The following is a 20,000-nucleotide window of genomic DNA, read 5'->3' as shown; positions in this document are numbered from 1 at the left end:
CATTTCAGTTGTTTGTGAGAGCATTTCAGTAGTGTGCATAAGAGTGTTTCAGTAGTGTGTGAGAGCATTTCAGTAGTGTATGTGAGAGCATTTCAGTAGTGTGTATAAGAGTGTTTCAGTAGTGTGTGTGTGAGAGAAAAACATTTCAGTTGTTTGTGAGAGCATTTCAGTAGTGTATGTGAGAGTGTTTCAGTATTGTGTATAAAAGTGTTTCAGTAGTGTGTGTGAGAGAAAAACCTTTCAGTTGTTTGTGAGAGCATTTCAGTAGTGTGTATAAGTGTTTCAGTAGTGTGTTTGAGAGAAAAACATTTCAGTTGTTTATGAGAGCATTTCAGTAGTGTGTATAAGAGTGTTTCAGTAGTGTGTGTGAGAGAAAAACATTTCAGTTGTTTGTGAGAGAGCATTTTAGTAGTGTGTATAAGAGTGTTTCAGTAGTGTATGTGAGAGTGTTTCAGTAGTGTATGTGAGAGTGTTTCAGTAGTGTGTATAAGAGTGTTTCAGTAGTGTATGTGAGAGTGTTTCAGTAGTGTGTATAAGAGTGTTTCAGTAGTGTATGTGAGAGTGTTTCAGTAGTGTGTATAAGAGTGTTTTAGTAGTGTGTGTGTGAGAGAAAAACATTTCAGTTGTTTATGTGAGAGCATTTCAGTAGTGTGTATAAGAGTGTTTCAGTAGTGTATGTGAGAGTGTTTCAGTAGTGTGTATAAGAGTGTTTTAGTAGTGTGTGTGAGAGAAAAACATTTCAGTTGTTTATGTGAGAGCATTTCAGTAGTGTGTATAAGAGTGTTTCAGTAGTGTATGTGAGAGTGTTTCAGTAGTGTGTATAAGAGTGTTTCAGTAGTGTGTGTGAGAGAAAAACCTTTCAGTTTGTGAGAGCATTTCAGTAGTGTGTATAAGAGTGTTTCAGTAGTGTGTTTGAGAGAAAAACATTTCAGTTGTTTATGAGAGCATTTCAGTAGTGTGTATAAGAGTGTTTCAGTAGTGTGTGTGAGAGAAAAACATTTCAGTTGTTTGTGAGAGAGCATTTCAGTAGTGTGTATAAGAGTGTTTCAGTAGTGTGTTTGAGAGAAAAACATTTCAGTTGTTTGAGAGCATTTCAGTAGTGTGTATAAGAGTGTTTCAGTAGTGTGTGTGAGAGAAAAACCTTTCAGTTGTTTGTGAGAGAGCATTTCAGTAGTGTGTATGAGTGTTTCAGTAGTGTGAATGAGAGTGTTTCAGTAGTGTGTTTGAGAGAAAAACATTTCAGTTGTTTATGAGAGCATTTCAGTAGTGTGTATAAGAGTGTTTCAGTAGTGTGTGTGAGAGAAAAACCTTTCAGTTGTTTGTGAGAGCATTTCAGTAGTGTGTATAAGAGTGTTTCAGTAGTGTGTGTGAGAGAAAAACCTTTCAGTTGTTTGTGAGAGAGCATTTCAGTAGTGTGTATGAGTGTTTCAGTAGTGTGAATGAGAGTGTTTCAGTAGTGTGTTTGAGAGAAAAACATTTCAGTTGTTTATGAGAGCATTTCAGTAGTGTGTATAAGAGTGTTTCAGTAGTGTGTGTGAGAGAAAAACCTTTCAGTTGTTTGTGAGAGCATTTCAGTAGTGTGTATAAGAGTGTTTCAGTAGTGTGTTTGAGAGAAAAACATTTCAGTTGTTTATGAGAGCATTTCAGTAGTGTGTATAAGAGTGTTTCAGTAGTGTGTGTGAGAGAAAAACATTTCAGTTGTTTGTGAGAGAGCATTTCAGTAGTGTGTATAAGAGTGTTTTAGTAGTGTGTGTGAGCGAAAAACATTTCAGTTGTTTATGTGAGAGCATTTCAGTAGTGTGTATAAGAGTGTTTCAGTAGTGTATGTGAGAGTGTTTCAGTAGTGTGTATAAGAGTGTTTCAGTAGTGTGTGTGAGAGAAAAACCTTTCAGTTTGTGAGAGCATTTCAGTAGTGTGTATAAGAGTGTTTCAGTAGTGTGTTTGAGAGAAAAACATTTCAGTTGTTTATGAGAGCATTTCAGTAGTGTGTATAAGAGTGTTTCAGTAGTGTGTGTGAGAGAAAAACATTTCAGTTGTTTGTGAGAGAGCATTTCAGTAGTGTGTATAAGAGTGTTTCAGTAGTGTGTTTGAGAGAAAAACATTTCAGTTGTTTGAGAGCATTTCAGTAGTGTGTATAAGAGTGTTTCAGTAGTGTGTGTGAGAGAAAAACCTTTCAGTTGTTTGTGAGAGAGCATTTCAGTAGTGTGTATGAGTGTTTCAGTAGTGTGAATGAGAGTGTTTCAGTAGTGTGTTTGAGAGAAAAACATTTCAGTTGTTTATGAGAGCATTTCAGTAGTGTGTATAAGAGTGTTTCAGTAGTGTGTGTGAGAGAAAAACCTTTCAGTTGTTTGTGAGAGCATTTCAGTAGTGTGTATAAGAGTGTTTCAGTAGTGTGTTTGAGAGAAAAACATTTCAGTTGTTTATGAGAGCATTTCAGTAGTGTGTATAAGAGTGTTTCAGTAGTGTGTGTGAGAGAAAAACCTTTCAGTTGTTTGTGAGAGCATTTCAGTAGTGTGTATAAGAGTGTTTCAGTAGTGTGTTTGAGAGAAAAACATTTCAGTTGTTTATGAGAGCATTTCAGTAGTGTGTATAAGAGTGTTTCAGTAGTGTGTGTGAGAGAAAAACCTTTCAGTTGTTTGTGAGAGAGCATTTCAGTAGTGTGTATGAGTGTTTCAGTAGTGTGAATGAGAGTGTTTCAGTAGTGTGTTTGAGAGAAAAACATTTCAGTTGTTTATGAGAGCATTTCAGTAGTGTGTATAAGAGTGTTTCAGTAGTGTGTGTGAGAGAAAAACCTTTCAGTTGTTTGTGAGAGCATTTCAGTAGTGTGTATAAGAGTGTTTCAGTAGTGTGTTTGAGAGAAAAACATTTCAGTTGTTTATGAGAGCATTTCAGTAGTGTGTATAAGAGTGTTTCAGTAGTGTGTGTGAGAGAAAAACCTTTCAGTTGTTTGTGAGAGCATTTCAGTAGTGTGTATAAGAGTGTTTCAGTAGTGTGTTTGAGAGAAAAACATTTCAGTTGTTTATGAGAGCATTTCAGTAGTGTGTATAAGAGTGTTTCAGTAGTGTGTGTGAGAGAAAAACCTTTCAGTTGTTTGTGAGAGAGCATTTCAGTAGTGTGTATGAGTGTTTCAGTAGTGTGAATGAGAGTGTTTCAGTAGTGTGTTTGAGAGAAAAACATTTCAGTTGTTTATGAGAGCATTTCAGTAGTGTGTATAAGAGTGTTTCAGTAGTGTGTGTGAGAGAAAAACCTTTCAGTTGTTTGTGAGAGCATTTCAGTAGTGTGTATAAGAGTGTTTCAGTAGTGTGTTTGAGAGAAAAACATTTCAGTTGTTTATGAGAGCATTTCAGTAGTGTGTATAAGAGTGTTTCAGTAGTGTGTGTGAGAGAAAAACCTTTCAGTTGTTTGTGAGAGCATTTCAGTAGTGTGTATAAGAGTGTTTCAGTAGTGTGTGTGAGAGAAAAACCTTTCAGTTGTTTGTGAGAGAGCATTTCAGTAGTGTGTATGAGTGTTTCAGTAGTGTGAATGAGAGTGTTTCAGTAGTGTGTTTGAGAGAAAAACATTTCAGTTGTTTATGAGAGCATTTCAGTAGTGTGTATAAGAGTGTTTCAGTAGTGTGTGTGAGAGAAAAACCTTTCAGTTGTTTGTGAGAGCATTTCAGTAGTGTGTATAAGAGTGTTTCAGTAGTGTGTTTGAGAGAAAAACATTTCAGTTGTTTATGAGAGCATTTCAGTAGTGTGTATAAGAGTGTTTCAGTAGTGTGTGTGAGAGAAAAACATTTCAGTTGTTTGTGAGAGAGCATTTCAGTAGTGTGTATAAGAGTGTTTTAGTAGTGTGTGTGAGAGAAAAACATTTCAGTTGTTTATGTGAGAGCATTTCAGTAGTGTGTATAAGAGTGTTTCAGTAGTGTATGTGAGAGTGTTTCAGTAGTGTGTATAAGAGTGTTTCAGTAGTGTGTGTGAGAGAAAAACCTTTCAGTTTGTGAGAGCATTTCAGTAGTGTGTATAAGAGTGTTTCAGTAGTGTGTTTGAGAGAAAAACATTTCAGTTGTTTATGAGAGCATTTCAGTAGTGTGTATAAGAGTGTTTCAGTAGTGTGTGTGAGAGAAAAACATTTCAGTTGTTTGTGAGAGAGCATTTCAGTAGTGTGTATAAGAGTGTTTCAGTAGTGTGTTTGAGAGAAAAACATTTCAGTTGTTTGAGAGCATTTCAGTAGTGTGTATAAGAGTGTTTCAGTAGTGTGTGTGAGAGAAAAACCTTTCAGTTGTTTGTGAGAGAGCATTTCAGTAGTGTGTATGAGTGTTTCAGTAGTGTGAATGAGAGTGTTTCAGTAGTGTGTTTGAGAGAAAAACATTTCAGTTGTTTATGAGAGCATTTCAGTAGTGTGTATAAGAGTGTTTCAGTAGTGTGTGTGAGAGAAAAACCTTTCAGTTGTTTGTGAGAGCATTTCAGTAGTGTGTATAAGAGTGTTTCAGTAGTGTGTTTGAGAGAAAAACATTTCAGTTGTTTATGAGAGCATTTCAGTAGTGTGTATAAGAGTGTTTCAGTAGTGTGTGTGAGAGAAAAACCTTTCAGTTGTTTGTGAGAGCATTTCAGTAGTGTGTATAAGAGTGTTTCAGTAGTGTGTTTGAGAGAAAAACATTTCAGTTGTTTATGAGAGCATTTCAGTAGTGTGTATAAGAGTGTTTCAGTAGTGTGTGTGAGAGAAAAACCTTTCAGTTGTTTGTGAGAGAGCATTTCAGTAGTGTGTATGAGTGTTTCAGTAGTGTGAATGAGAGTGTTTCAGTAGTGTGTTTGAGAGAAAAACATTTCAGTTGTTTATGAGAGCATTTCAGTAGTGTGTATAAGAGTGTTTCAGTAGTGTGTGTGAGAGAAAAACCTTTCAGTTGTTTGTGAGAGCATTTCAGTAGTGTGTATAAGAGTGTTTCAGTAGTGTGTTTGAGAGAAAAACATTTCAGTTGTTTATGAGAGCATTTCAGTAGTGTGTATAAGAGTGTTTCAGTAGTGTGTGTGAGAGAAAAACCTTTCAGTTGTTTGTGAGAGCATTTCAGTAGTGTGTATAAGAGTGTTTCAGTAGTGTGTTTGAGAGAAAAACATTTCAGTTGTTTATGAGAGCATTTCAGTAGTGTGTATAAGAGTGTTTCAGTAGTGTGTGTGAGAGAAAAACCTTTCAGTTGTTTGTGAGAGAGCATTTCAGTAGTGTGTATGAGTGTTTCAGTAGTGTGAATGAGAGTGTTTCAGTAGTGTGTTTGAGAGAAAAACATTTCAGTTGTTTATGAGAGCATTTCAGTAGTGTGTATAAGAGTGTTTCAGTAGTGTGTGTGAGAGAAAAACCTTTCAGTTGTTTGTGAGAGCATTTCAGTAGTGTGTATAAGAGTGTTTCAGTAGTGTGTTTGAGAGAAAAACATTTCAGTTGTTTATGAGAGCATTTCAGTAGTGTGTATAAGAGTGTTTCAGTAGTGTGTGTGAGAGAAAAACCTTTCAGTTGTTTGTGAGAGCATTTCAGTAGTGTGTATAAGAGTGTTTCAGTAGTGTGTTTGAGAGAAAAACATTTCAGTTGTTTATGAGAGCATTTCAGTAGTGTGTATAAGAGTGTTTCAGTAGTGTGTGTGAGAGAAAAACCTTTCAGTTGTTTGTGAGAGAGCATTTCAGTAGTGTGTATGAGTGTTTCAGTAGTGTGAATGAGAGTGTTTCAGTAGTGTGTTTGAGAGAAAAACATTTCAGTTGTTTATGAGAGCATTTCAGTAGTGTGTATAAGAGTGTTTCAGTAGTGTGTGTGAGAGAAAAACCTTTCAGTTGTTTGTGAGAGCATTTCAGTAGTGTGTATAAGAGTGTTTCAGTAGTGTGTTTGAGAGAAAAACATTTCAGTTGTTTATGAGAGCATTTCAGTAGTGTGTATAAGAGTGTTTCAGTAGTGTGTGTGAGAGAAAAACCTTTCAGTTGTTTGTGAGAGCATTTCAGTAGTGTGTATAAGAGTGTTTCAGTAGTGTGTTTGAGAGAAAAACATTTCAGTTGTTTATGAGAGCATTTCAGTAGTGTGTATAAGAGTGTTTCAGTAGTGTGTGTGAGAGAAAAACCTTTCAGTTGTTTGTGAGAGAGCATTTCAGTAGTGTGTATGAGTGTTTCAGTAGTGTGAATGAGAGTGTTTCAGTAGTGTGTTTGAGAGAAAAACATTTCAGTTGTTTATGAGAGCATTTCAGTAGTGTGTATAAGAGTGTTTCAGTAGTGTGTGTGAGAGAAAAACCTTTCAGTTGTTTGTGAGAGCATTTCAGTAGTGTGTATAAGAGTGTTTCAGTAGTGTGTTTGAGAGAAAAACATTTCAGTTGTTTATGAGAGCATTTCAGTAGTGTGTATAAGAGTGTTTCAGTAGTGTGTGTGAGAGAAAAACCTTTCAGTTGTTTGTGAGAGCATTTCAGTAGTGTGTATAAGAGTGTTTCAGTAGTGTGTGTGAGAGAAAAACCTTTCAGTTGTTTGTGAGAGAGCATTTCAGTAGTGTGTATGAGTGTTTCAGTAGTGTGAATGAGAGTGTTTCAGTAGTGTGTTTGAGAGAAAAACATTTCAGTTGTTTATGAGAGCATTTCAGTAGTGTGTATAAGAGTGTTTCAGTAGTGTGTGTGAGAGAAAAACCTTTCAGTTGTTTGTGAGAGCATTTCAGTAGTGTGTATAAGAGTGTTTCAGTAGTGTGTTTGAGAGAAAAACATTTCAGTTGTTTATGAGAGCATTTCAGTAGTGTGTATAAGAGTGTTTCAGTAGTGTGTGTGAGAGAAAAACATTTCAGTTGTTTGTGAGAGAGCATTTCAGTAGTGTGTATAAGAGTGTTTTAGTAGTGTGTGTGAGAGAAAAACATTTCAGTTGTTTATGTGAGAGCATTTCAGTAGTGTGTATAAGAGTGTTTCAGTAGTGTATGTGAGAGTGTTTCAGTAGTGTGTATAAGAGTGTTTCAGTAGTGTGTGTGAGAGAAAAACCTTTCAGTTTGTGAGAGCATTTCAGTAGTGTGTATAAGAGTGTTTCAGTAGTGTGTTTGAGAGAAAAACATTTCAGTTGTTTATGAGAGCATTTCAGTAGTGTGTATAAGAGTGTTTCAGTAGTGTGTGTGAGAGAAAAACATTTCAGTTGTTTGTGAGAGAGCATTTCAGTAGTGTGTATAAGAGTGTTTCAGTAGTGTGTTTGAGAGAAAAACATTTCAGTTGTTTGAGAGCATTTCAGTAGTGTGTATAAGAGTGTTTCAGTAGTGTGTGTGAGAGAAAAACCTTTCAGTTGTTTGTGAGAGAGCATTTCAGTAGTGTGTATGAGTGTTTCAGTAGTGTGAATGAGAGTGTTTCAGTAGTGTGTTTGAGAGAAAAACATTTCAGTTGTTTATGAGAGCATTTCAGTAGTGTGTATAAGAGTGTTTCAGTAGTGTGTGTGAGAGAAAAACCTTTCAGTTGTTTGTGAGAGCATTTCAGTAGTGTGTATAAGAGTGTTTCAGTAGTGTGTTTGAGAGAAAAACATTTCAGTTGTTTATGAGAGCATTTCAGTAGTGTGTATAAGAGTGTTTCAGTAGTGTGTGTGAGAGAAAAACCTTTCAGTTGTTTGTGAGAGCATTTCAGTAGTGTGTATAAGAGTGTTTCAGTAGTGTGTTTGAGAGAAAAACATTTCAGTTGTTTATGAGAGCATTTCAGTAGTGTGTATAAGAGTGTTTCAGTAGTGTGTGTGAGAGAAAAACCTTTCAGTTGTTTGTGAGAGAGCATTTCAGTAGTGTGTATGAGTGTTTCAGTAGTGTGAATGAGAGTGTTTCAGTAGTGTGTTTGAGAGAAAAACATTTCAGTTGTTTATGAGAGCATTTCAGTAGTGTGTATAAGAGTGTTTCAGTAGTGTGTGTGAGAGAAAAACCTTTCAGTTGTTTGTGAGAGCATTTCAGTAGTGTGTATAAGAGTGTTTCAGTAGTGTGTTTGAGAGAAAAACATTTCAGTTGTTTATGAGAGCATTTCAGTAGTGTGTATAAGAGTGTTTCAGTAGTGTGTGTGAGAGAAAAACCTTTCAGTTGTTTGTGAGAGCATTTCAGTAGTGTGTATAAGAGTGTTTCAGTAGTGTGTTTGAGAGAAAAACATTTCAGTTGTTTATGAGAGCATTTCAGTAGTGTGTATAAGAGTGTTTCAGTAGTGTGTGTGAGAGAAAAACCTTTCAGTTGTTTGTGAGAGAGCATTTCAGTAGTGTGTATGAGTGTTTCAGTAGTGTGAATGAGAGTGTTTCAGTAGTGTGTTTGAGAGAAAAACATTTCAGTTGTTTATGAGAGCATTTCAGTAGTGTGTATAAGAGTGTTTCAGTAGTGTGTGTGAGAGAAAAACCTTTCAGTTGTTTGTGAGAGCATTTCAGTAGTGTGTATAAGAGTGTTTCAGTAGTGTGTTTGAGAGAAAAACATTTCAGTTGTTTATGAGAGCATTTCAGTAGTGTGTATAAGAGTGTTTCAGTAGTGTGTGTGAGAGAAAAACCTTTCAGTTGTTTGTGAGAGCATTTCAGTAGTGTGTATAAGAGTGTTTCAGTAGTGTGTTTGAGAGAAAAACATTTCAGTTGTTTATGAGAGCATTTCAGTAGTGTGTATAAGAGTGTTTCAGTAGTGTGTGTGAGAGAAAAACCTTTCAGTTGTTTGTGAGAGAGCATTTCAGTAGTGTGTATGAGTGTTTCAGTAGTGTGAATGAGAGTGTTTCAGTAGTGTGTTTGAGAGAAAAACATTTCAGTTGTTTATGAGAGCATTTCAGTAGTGTGTATAAGAGTGTTTCAGTAGTGTGTGTGAGAGAAAAACCTTTCAGTTGTTTGTGAGAGCATTTCAGTAGTGTGTATAAGAGTGTTTCAGTAGTGTGTTTGAGAGAAAAACATTTCAGTTGTTTATGAGAGCATTTCAGTAGTGTGTATAAGAGTGTTTCAGTAGTGTGTGTGAGAGAAAAACCTTTCAGTTGTTTGTGAGAGCATTTCAGTAGTGTGTATAAGAGTGTTTCAGTAGTGTGTGTGAGAGAAAAACCTTTCAGTTGTTTGTGAGAGAGCATTTCAGTAGTGTGTATGAGTGTTTCAGTAGTGTGAATGAGAGTGTTTCAGTAGTGTGTTTGAGAGAAAAACATTTCAGTTGTTTATGAGAGCATTTCAGTAGTGTGTATAAGAGTGTTTCAGTAGTGTGTGTGAGAGAAAAACCTTTCAGTTGTTTGTGAGAGCATTTCAGTAGTGTGTATAAGAGTGTTTCAGTAGTGTGTTTGAGAGAAAAACATTTCAGTTGTTTATGAGAGCATTTCAGTAGTGTGTATAAGAGTGTTTCAGTAGTGTGTGTGAGAGAAAAACATTTCAGTTGTTTGTGAGAGAGCATTTCAGTAGTGTGTATAAGAGTGTTTTAGTAGTGTGTGTGAGAGAAAAACATTTCAGTTGTTTATGTGAGAGCATTTCAGTAGTGTGTATAAGAGTGTTTCAGTAGTGTATGTGAGAGTGTTTCAGTAGTGTGTATAAGAGTGTTTCAGTAGTGTGTGTGAGAGAAAAACCTTTCAGTTTGTGAGAGCATTTCAGTAGTGTGTATAAGAGTGTTTCAGTAGTGTGTTTGAGAGAAAAACATTTCAGTTGTTTATGAGAGCATTTCAGTAGTGTGTATAAGAGTGTTTCAGTAGTGTGTGTGAGAGAAAAACATTTCAGTTGTTTGTGAGAGAGCATTTCAGTAGTGTGTATAAGAGTGTTTCAGTAGTGTGTTTGAGAGAAAAACATTTCAGTTGTTTGAGAGCATTTCAGTAGTGTGTATAAGAGTGTTTCAGTAGTGTGTGTGAGAGAAAAACCTTTCAGTTGTTTGTGAGAGAGCATTTCAGTAGTGTGTATGAGTGTTTCAGTAGTGTGAATGAGAGTGTTTCAGTAGTGTGTTTGAGAGAAAAACATTTCAGTTGTTTATGAGAGCATTTCAGTAGTGTGTATAAGAGTGTTTCAGTAGTGTGTGTGAGAGAAAAACCTTTCAGTTGTTTGTGAGAGCATTTCAGTAGTGTGTATAAGAGTGTTTCAGTAGTGTGTTTGAGAGAAAAACATTTCAGTTGTTTATGAGAGCATTTCAGTAGTGTGTATAAGAGTGTTTCAGTAGTGTGTGTGAGAGAAAAACCTTTCAGTTGTTTGTGAGAGCATTTCAGTAGTGTGTATAAGAGTGTTTCAGTAGTGTGTTTGAGAGAAAAACATTTCAGTTGTTTATGAGAGCATTTCAGTAGTGTGTATAAGAGTGTTTCAGTAGTGTGTGTGAGAGAAAAACCTTTCAGTTGTTTGTGAGAGCATTTCAGTAGTGTGTATAAGAGTGTTTCAGTAGTGTGTTTGAGAGAAAAACATTTCAGTTGTTTATGAGAGCATTTCAGTAGTGTGTATAAGAGTGTTTCAGTAGTGTGTGTGAGAGAAAAACCTTTCAGTTGTTTGTGAGAGAGCATTTCAGTAGTGTGTATGAGTGTTTCAGTAGTGTGAATGAGAGTGTTTCAGTAGTGTGTTTGAGAGAAAAACATTTCAGTTGTTTATGAGAGCATTTCAGTAGTGTGTATAAGAGTGTTTCAGTAGTGTGTGTGAGAGAAAAACCTTTCAGTTGTTTGTGAGAGCATTTCAGTAGTGTGTATAAGAGTGTTTCAGTAGTGTGTTTGAGAGAAAAACATTTCAGTTGTTTATGAGAGCATTTCAGTAGTGTGTATAAGAGTGTTTCAGTAGTGTGTGTGAGAGAAAAACCTTTCAGTTGTTTGTGAGAGCATTTCAGTAGTGTGTATAAGAGTGTTTCAGTAGTGTGTGTGAGAGAAAAACCTTTCAGTTGTTTGTGAGAGAGCATTTCAGTAGTGTGTATGAGTGTTTCAGTAGTGTGAATGAGAGTGTTTCAGTAGTGTGTTTGAGAGAAAAACATTTCAGTTGTTTATGAGAGCATTTCAGTAGTGTGTATAAGAGTGTTTCAGTAGTGTGTGTGAGAGAAAAACCTTTCAGTTGTTTGTGAGAGAGCATTTCAGTAGTGTGTATGAGTGTTTCAGTAGTGTGAATGAGAGTGTTTCAGTAGTGTGTTTGAGAGAAAAACATTTCAGTTGTTTATGAGAGCATTTCAGTAGTGTGTATAAGAGTGTTTCAGTAGTGTGTGTGAGAGAAAAACCTTTCAGTTGTTTGTGAGAGCATTTCAGTAGTGTGTATAAGAGTGTTTCAGTAGTGTGTTTGAGAGAAAAACATTTCAGTTGTTTATGAGAGCATTTCAGTAGTGTGTATAAGAGTGTTTCAGTAGTGTGTGTGAGAGAAAAACCTTTCAGTTGTTTGTGAGAGCATTTCAGTAGTGTGTATAAGAGTGTTTCAGTAGTGTGTTTGAGAGAAAAACATTTCAGTTGTTTATGAGAGCATTTCAGTAGTGTGTATAAGAGTGTTTCAGTAGTGTGTGTGAGAGAAAAACCTTTCAGTTGTTTGTGAGAGCATTTCAGTAGTGTGTATAAGAGTGTTTCAGTAGTGTGTTTGAGAGAAAAACATTTCAGTTGTTTATGAGAGCATTTCAGTAGTGTGTATAAGAGTGTTTCAGTAGTGTGTGTGAGAGAAAAACCTTTCAGTTGTTTGTGAGAGAGCATTTCAGTAGTGTGTATGAGTGTTTCAGTAGTGTGAATGAGAGTGTTTCAGTAGTGTGTTTGAGAGAAAAACATTTCAGTTGTTTATGAGAGCATTTCAGTAGTGTGTATAAGAGTGTTTCAGTAGTGTGTGTGAGAGAAAAACCTTTCAGTTGTTTGTGAGAGCATTTCAGTAGTGTGTATAAGAGTGTTTCAGTAGTGTGTTTGAGAGAAAAACATTTCAGTTGTTTATGAGAGCATTTCAGTAGTGTGTATAAGAGTGTTTCAGTAGTGTGTGTGAGAGAAAAACCTTTCAGTTGTTTGTGAGAGCATTTCAGTAGTGTGTATAAGAGTGTTTCAGTAGTGTGTGTGAGAGAAAAACCTTTCAGTTGTTTGTGAGAGAGCATTTCAGTAGTGTGTATGAGTGTTTCAGTAGTGTGAATGAGAGTGTTTCAGTAGTGTGTTTGAGAGAAAAACATTTCAGTTGTTTATGAGAGCATTTCAGTAGTGTGTATAAGAGTGTTTCAGTAGTGTGTGTGAGAGAAAAACCTTTCAGTTGTTTGTGAGAGCATTTCAGTAGTGTGTATAAGAGTGTTTCAGTAGTGTGTTTGAGAGAAAAACATTTCAGTTGTTTATGAGAGCATTTCAGTAGTGTGTATAAGAGTGTTTCAGTAGTGTGTGTGAGAGAAAAACATTTCAGTTGTTTGTGAGAGAGCATTTCAGTAGTGTGTATAAGAGTGTTTTAGTAGTGTGTGTGAGAGAAAAACATTTCAGTTGTTTATGTGAGAGCATTTCAGTAGTGTGTATAAGAGTGTTTCAGTAGTGTATGTGAGAGTGTTTCAGTAGTGTGTATAAGAGTGTTTCAGTAGTGTGTGTGAGAGAAAAACCTTTCAGTTTGTGAGAGCATTTCAGTAGTGTGTATAAGAGTGTTTCAGTAGTGTGTTTGAGAGAAAAACATTTCAGTTGTTTATGAGAGCATTTCAGTAGTGTGTATAAGAGTGTTTCAGTAGTGTGTGTGAGAGAAAAACATTTCAGTTGTTTGTGAGAGAGCATTTCAGTAGTGTGTATAAGAGTGTTTCAGTAGTGTGTTTGAGAGAAAAACATTTCAGTTGTTTGAGAGCATTTCAGTAGTGTGTATAAGAGTGTTTCAGTAGTGTGTGTGAGAGAAAAACCTTTCAGTTGTTTGTGAGAGAGCATTTCAGTAGTGTGTATGAGTGTTTCAGTAGTGTGAATGAGAGTGTTTCAGTAGTGTGTTTGAGAGAAAAACATTTCAGTTGTTTATGAGAGCATTTCAGTAGTGTGTATAAGAGTGTTTCAGTAGTGTGTGTGAGAGAAAAACCTTTCAGTTGTTTGTGAGAGCATTTCAGTAGTGTGTATAAGAGTGTTTCAGTAGTGTGTTTGAGAGAAAAACATTTCAGTTGTTTATGAGAGCATTTCAGTAGTGTGTATAAGAGTGTTTCAGTAGTGTGTGTGAGAGAAAAACCTTTCAGTTGTTTGTGAGAGCATTTCAGTAGTGTGTATAAGAGTGTTTCAGTAGTGTGTTTGAGAGAAAAACATTTCAGTTGTTTATGAGAGCATTTCAGTAGTGTGTATAAGAGTGTTTCAGTAGTGTGTGTGAGAGAAAAACCTTTCAGTTGTTTGTGAGAGAGCATTTCAGTAGTGTGTATGAGTGTTTCAGTAGTGTGAATGAGAGTGTTTCAGTAGTGTGTTTGAGAGAAAAACATTTCAGTTGTTTATGAGAGCATTTCAGTAGTGTGTATAAGAGTGTTTCAGTAGTGTGTGTGAGAGAAAAACCTTTCAGTTGTTTGTGAGAGCATTTCAGTAGTGTGTATAAGAGTGTTTCAGTAGTGTGTTTGAGAGAAAAACATTTCAGTTGTTTATGAGAGCATTTCAGTAGTGTGTATAAGAGTGTTTCAGTAGTGTGTGTGAGAGAAAAACCTTTCAGTTGTTTGTGAGAGCATTTCAGTAGTGTGTATAAGAGTGTTTCAGTAGTGTGTTTGAGAGAAAAACATTTCAGTTGTTTATGAGAGCATTTCAGTAGTGTGTATAAGAGTGTTTCAGTAGTGTGTGTGAGAGAAAAACCTTTCAGTTGTTTGTGAGAGAGCATTTCAGTAGTGTGTATGAGTGTTTCAGTAGTGTGAATGAGAGTGTTTCAGTAGTGTGTTTGAGAGAAAAACATTTCAGTTGTTTATGAGAGCATTTCAGTAGTGTGTATAAGAGTGTTTCAGTAGTGTGTGTGAGAGAAAAACCTTTCAGTTGTTTGTGAGAGCATTTCAGTAGTGTGTATAAGAGTGTTTCAGTAGTGTGTTTGAGAGAAAAACATTTCAGTTGTTTATGAGAGCATTTCAGTAGTGTGTATAAGAGTGTTTCAGTAGTGTGTGTGAGAGAAAAACCTTTCAGTTGTTTGTGAGAGCATTTCAGTAGTGTGTATAAGAGTGTTTCAGTAGTGTGTTTGAGAGAAAAACATTTCAGTTGTTTATGAGAGCATTTCAGTAGTGTGTATAAGAGTGTTTCAGTAGTGTGTGTGAGAGAAAAACCTTTCAGTTGTTTGTGAGAGAGCATTTCAGTAGTGTGTATGAGTGTTTCAGTAGTGTGAATGAGAGTGTTTCAGTAGTGTGTTTGAGAGAAAAACATTTCAGTTGTTTATGAGAGCATTTCAGTAGTGTGTATAAGAGTGTTTCAGTAGTGTGTGTGAGAGAAAAACCTTTCAGTTGTTTGTGAGAGCATTTCAGTAGTGTGTATAAGAGTGTTTCAGTAGTGTGTTTGAGAGAAAAACATTTCAGTTGTTTATGAGAGCATTTCAGTAGTGTGTATAAGAGTGTTTCAGTAGTGTGTGTGAGAGAAAAACCTTTCAGTTGTTTGTGAGAGCATTTCAGTAGTGTGTATAAGAGTGTTTCAGTAGTGTGTTTGAGAGAAAAACATTTCAGTTGTTTATGAGAGCATTTCAGTAGTGTGTATAAGAGTGTTTCAGTAGTGTGTGTGAGAGAAAAACATTTCAGTTGTTTGTGAGAGAGCATTTCAGTAGTGTGTATAAGAGTGTTTCAGTAGTGTGTATAAGAGTGTTTTAGTAGTGTGTGTGAGAGAAAAACATTTCAGTTGTTTATGTGAGAGCATTTAGGTGTTTAAGTGGACCCCGACTTAAACAAGTTGAAAAACTTATTGGGGTGTTACCATTTAGTGGTCAATTGTACGGAATATGTACTTCCCTGTGCAACCTACTAATAAAAGTCTCAATCTCAATCAGGTAGTGTATGTGAGAGCATTTCAGTCGTGTATGTAAGAGGTCATTCTGAAGAATGTCCCTAACGGCCCCTCATACATGTGTGTGTGTGTGTGTGTGTGTGTGTGTGTGTCAGCGGCACCAACGAGGTGGACATCCCCCCCAACCTGCGTGTGGGCACCAAGCGCTACATGCCCCCCGAGGTGTTGGACGAGAGCTTGAACAGGACATACTTCCAGTCCTTCATCATGGCCGACATGTACAGCTTCGGACTCATCGTGTGGGAGATGACGCGGCGATGCAGCAGTGGAGGTAAGAGTGTGAGGAGGAGGAAGAAGACGTTCCACTTCATGTCTATATGCTGTGTCCTGACAGGCATGGTGGAGGACTACCAGCTGCCGTACTACGACCTGGTGCCCACTGACCCGTCCTATGAAGACATGAGGAAGGTGGTCTGCTTCAAGAAACAAAGACCGGCTTTTGCCAACCGCTGGGGGAGCGATGAGGTAATTCATCATTTCATCCCACTCTTATTCCACATTAGAAATGTTGTTAACCTCCGGCTAAATGTCAATAACATATATAATACTCATTTATGAATACATGAAATAGTATAGCTAGATAAAAATACAGGGAATATTTTAAGATAATCAAAGGAATTATACAAATACATGCAATATTACATTAATATAATGAATGGAATATTACAATTTAATGTAATATAAAAATCTTAAAATAAAAACATTAATGAATGGAATATTACAATTTAATGTAATATAAAAATCATAAAATACATGCGATATTTTAAAATAAAAACATTAATGAATGGAATATTACAATTTAATGTAATATAAAAATCATAAAATACATGCGATATTTTAAAATAAAAACATTAATGAATGGAATATTACAATTTAATGTAATATAAAAATCATAAAATACATGCGATATTTTAAAATAAAAACATTAATGAATGGAATATTACAATTTAATGTAATATAGAAATCATAAAATACATGCAATATTTTAAAATAAAAACATTAAAGAATGGAATATTACAATTTAATGTAATATAAAAATCATAAAATACATGCGATATTTTAAAATAAAAACATCAATGAATGGAATAATACAATTTAATGTAATATAAAAATCATAAAATACATGCGACATTTTAAAATAAAAACATTAATGAATGGAATATTACAATTTAATGTAATATGAAAATCATAAAATACATGCGATATTTTAAAATAAAAACATTAATGAATGGAATATTACAATTTAATGTAATATAGAAATCATAAAATACATGCGATATTTTAAAATAAAAACATTACTTCCAATAAAAGTCTAAATATCATTTTTTTCCCCATCATTTTTAAATAAATGAAAACCGTTTTACATTTAAATACTACTACTAAAAAGATGGTATAATGTAATGAAATAAAAATGCATATATTATATTATATTCTAATGAAAAATACGTTAAAAATGTTGATTACATAATGAAATGTTAAATATTTTACGACTAATAAACGGTAAATAATAATTTTATCAAAATATACATGAAATATTTGTTACATTTACTGTTTAAACAGATTATAATTGAATTAAATATACTTATGATAAATAAAACTGTTTTACATTTAAATACTACTACTAAAAAGATGGTATAATGTAATGAAATAAAAATACATAGAAAATTTTATTATATTATAACGAAAAATACGTTAAAAATGTGGATTACATTTTAATATGTATTCAAATACATTGTAAATAAATTATACAAATAAAAATAAAATACAGTTTAAATATATTACTTGTGATAATGATTATATAAAAATACTAAAATGGTTTATAATTTAATAAACCTATACGAATGAAAAAAACTTGACATTTATTCAATTCAATAAATACATTTGGAAATACAACTACTACTAATTGACTCTTATAATGAAGTGTTAAATATTTTACGACTAATACAGACTATAATCTCATAAAAATATACAAATGTAATATACATGACATATTTTTTAAATATACTAATGGAAAATACATGTAATATTATAACTACATTTGAAAATACAACTACTACTAATTGACCCTTATAATGAAATGTTCAATATTTTACGGCTAATAAACAGACTATAATCTCATAAAAATATACAAATGTAATAAAAATATACATAAACATGTTGTATATTTAAATACTATTACTAATAAGATGGAATAATGTAATGAAATAAAAAATATAGCTACTTAAACATATAATTGAATTAAATATACTAATGGAAAGTACATGAAATATTTTTTACATTTAAATACTACTAAAAAGATGGAAAAATATAATGAAATAAAATATAACTACTTAAACAGATTATAATTTAATTAAATATACTAATGGAAAATACATGACATGTTTTGATTCAATTCAATAAATACGTGGAATATTATAATCACGTTTGAAAATACAACTACTACTAGTTGACTCTTATAATGAAATGTTAAATATTTTACAACTAATAGACTATAATCTTATAAAAATATACCAATGTAATATACTTGAAATATTTTTTATATTTAAATGCTACTACTAAAAAGATGGTGTAATGTAATGAAATAAAAAATATAACTACTTAAACAGCTAATTAAATTAAATATACTAATGGAAAATACATGACATATTTGTTACATTTAAATACTACTACTAAAAATATGTTATAATGTAATGAAATAAAAACTATAACTAAACAGATCATAATTTAATTAAATATACTAATGGAAAATACATGAAATACGTGTTGCATTTAAATACTGCTACTAAAAAGAAGGTATAATGTAATGAAATAAGAAATATAACTACTTAAACAGATTATAATTGAATTAAATATACTAATGGAAAATACATGACATGTTTAGATTCAATTCAATAAATACATGGAATAGAATTACATTTGAAAATACAACTACTACTAATTGACTCTTATAATGAAATGTTAAATATTTTACGACTAATACAGACTATAATCTCATAAAAATATACATAAACATTTTGTATATTTAAATACTATTACTAAAAAGATGGAATAATGAAATAAATATTACTAAAACAGATTATAATTTAATTAAATATACTAATGGAAAATACATGAAATATTTGGATTCAATTCAATAAATATGTGGAATATCATAATCACGTTTGAAAATACAACTACTACTAATTGACTCTTATAATGAAATGTTAAATATTTTACGACTAATAAACAGACTATCCTTTCATCAAAATATACATGAAATATTTAAACATACTAATGATAAATAAATGAATTTTTTTTTTACATTTAAATACTACTACTAAAAAGATGGTATAATGTAATGAAATGAAAATAAAACTACTTAAATATACATGACATGTTTTGATTCAATTCAATAAATACATAGAATATTATAATTTCATTTGAAAATACAACTACTACTAATTGACTTATAATGAAATGTTAAATATTTTACGACTAAAATTTCATAGAAATATACATGAAATGTTTATTACATTTAAGTACTACTACTAAAAATATGTTATAATGTAATGAAATAAAAAAATATAACCACTTAAACAGATTATAATTGAATGAAATATAGTTTACATTTAAGTAATACTACTAAATAGATGGATTGGAAAAAAATATAACTATTTAATTCAATATACTAATGGAAAAATACACGACATTCCATGTACTTATTGAATTGAATACAAATATAATTTCATTTGAAAATATAACTACTACTAATTGACTTATAATGAATGTTAAATATTTTACAACCGATGAACTATAATTTCATAAAAATAGACATGAAATATTTGTTACATTTAAATACTACCAAAAGGTGATATAATGTAATGAAATAAAAACTACTTAAACAGATTATAATTGAATTAAATATATTAATGGAAAATACATGACATATTTTTTACATTTAAATACTACTACTAAATAGATGGGAAAAATGTAATGAAATAAAAACAAACAGATTATAATTGGAATATGATGAATAAACGTAACAAATGCTACTACATATGACTGATACATAAACATTATAACTATTTATATATGAATGTTATAAGTAATGTGATGAGGTGTGAGAGGGACAAGCGTATGGATGGATGTTATAATTATAACTGGTGGAATTGTTGTGTTTCAGTGTTTACGACAGATAGGAAAAGTCATGTCTGAATGCTGGGCTCACAATCCTGCCTCCCGCCTGTCGGCCTTGAGGGTGAAGAAGACCTTGGCCAAGATGTTGGACTCCCAAGACATCAAACCGTCTCACAGCGACACATGAAAACATGTTGAGGAGGTCTGGGACTTTACTTCCTGTGACACCACACTGCTTTCTGTGAAAGCCAAAGAAAGACTGCAGGAGGACTTTCTAAAGCAGTATTATATTATTATTATTGTCATCAAATGCAGTCTTTTGTACTGGACCTGTTTTATTTGACATCAGTGACCTCATTAGGAGCATTTTCTTACCTACTTGAACTCGATTGGTTGACAAAATAAAACATTTAAAAGGTCTTTCTGCTTCCCTTTCATTCAAATGACAACAAACCTTTTTTTCCAAGTAGGGATGAAGTTGGCTTTTCAGCACTCTGGCGCCCCCCAGTGGAGAAGCGCATCACTTGCACTGAATGGAGTTACACTATTAAACAAACATACAGTATAAAAACTGTTAGTACTTCCTGTTGCCATGGATACACACCGGAAATAAAATGGCCATGCTCCTCCTGTCAGTGTTGCATATAAATATAATTTATTATTAGTCTTAAAAATCATTTTCTTACACTTTATACAATTGCCGGATGAGATTCAAGCCTAGGTGAGGATCGTCACGGTAACAAAGACACGTCATGGACAACAACGGCCGCCCCCGAGAAAAGGACCTTAAAAACTAACGCTTGCTCCTGAAAAAGATGCAAAGTTTGCATAGACGGCTTGACAGGGAAAAAAAAAAAAATCACTAAACTTCCCCTCCGTTTTACTTGAAACATTTTCAGTATTTTCCTATCTCAACGTGTCAATTATTTGGCAAAAAAAGTAACATTTGGTCCTATAAAAATAGATTTGATCCTCAGCGCTCTCACAACAATCATATCAACACAAAAGCATGTTTGGAAAGAATCAGACAAAATGAAGAGTTATGCATGAATGGTTAATTGGAATTATTCAATAAGATCTGGCATCAAAA

The 20,000-nt window shown here is 33.4% G+C and overlaps 1 protein-coding gene across 1 annotated transcript in view; it reads left to right on the top strand.

The window, feature by feature from the left end:
• The window catches only part of LOC133663876 (bone morphogenetic protein receptor type-1B-like), a 21,063-nt gene extending 1,733 nt beyond the window's left edge, over positions 1-19,330 (top strand). Inside the window, exons 3-5 of the mRNA XM_062068592.1 lie at positions 14,890-15,065; positions 15,129-15,259; positions 18,957-19,330. Coding sequence (XP_061924576.1) covers positions 14,890-15,065; positions 15,129-15,259; positions 18,957-19,097 — 448 coding nt within the window. The 3' untranslated portion in view covers positions 19,098-19,330. The remainder of the gene's footprint in view (positions 1-14,889; positions 15,066-15,128; positions 15,260-18,956) is intronic.
• The last annotated feature ends 670 nt before the right edge of the window (positions 19,331-20,000 follow it).

Source organism: Entelurus aequoreus, linkage group LG13 (genome assembly GCF_033978785.1).
Source record: "Entelurus aequoreus isolate RoL-2023_Sb linkage group LG13, RoL_Eaeq_v1.1, whole genome shotgun sequence".
Lineage (NCBI taxonomy): Eukaryota > Metazoa > Chordata > Actinopteri > Syngnathiformes > Syngnathidae > Entelurus > Entelurus aequoreus.
Note: the sequence above shows the minus strand (reverse complement) of the source record. Positions and strands in the feature narration are given on the sequence as shown.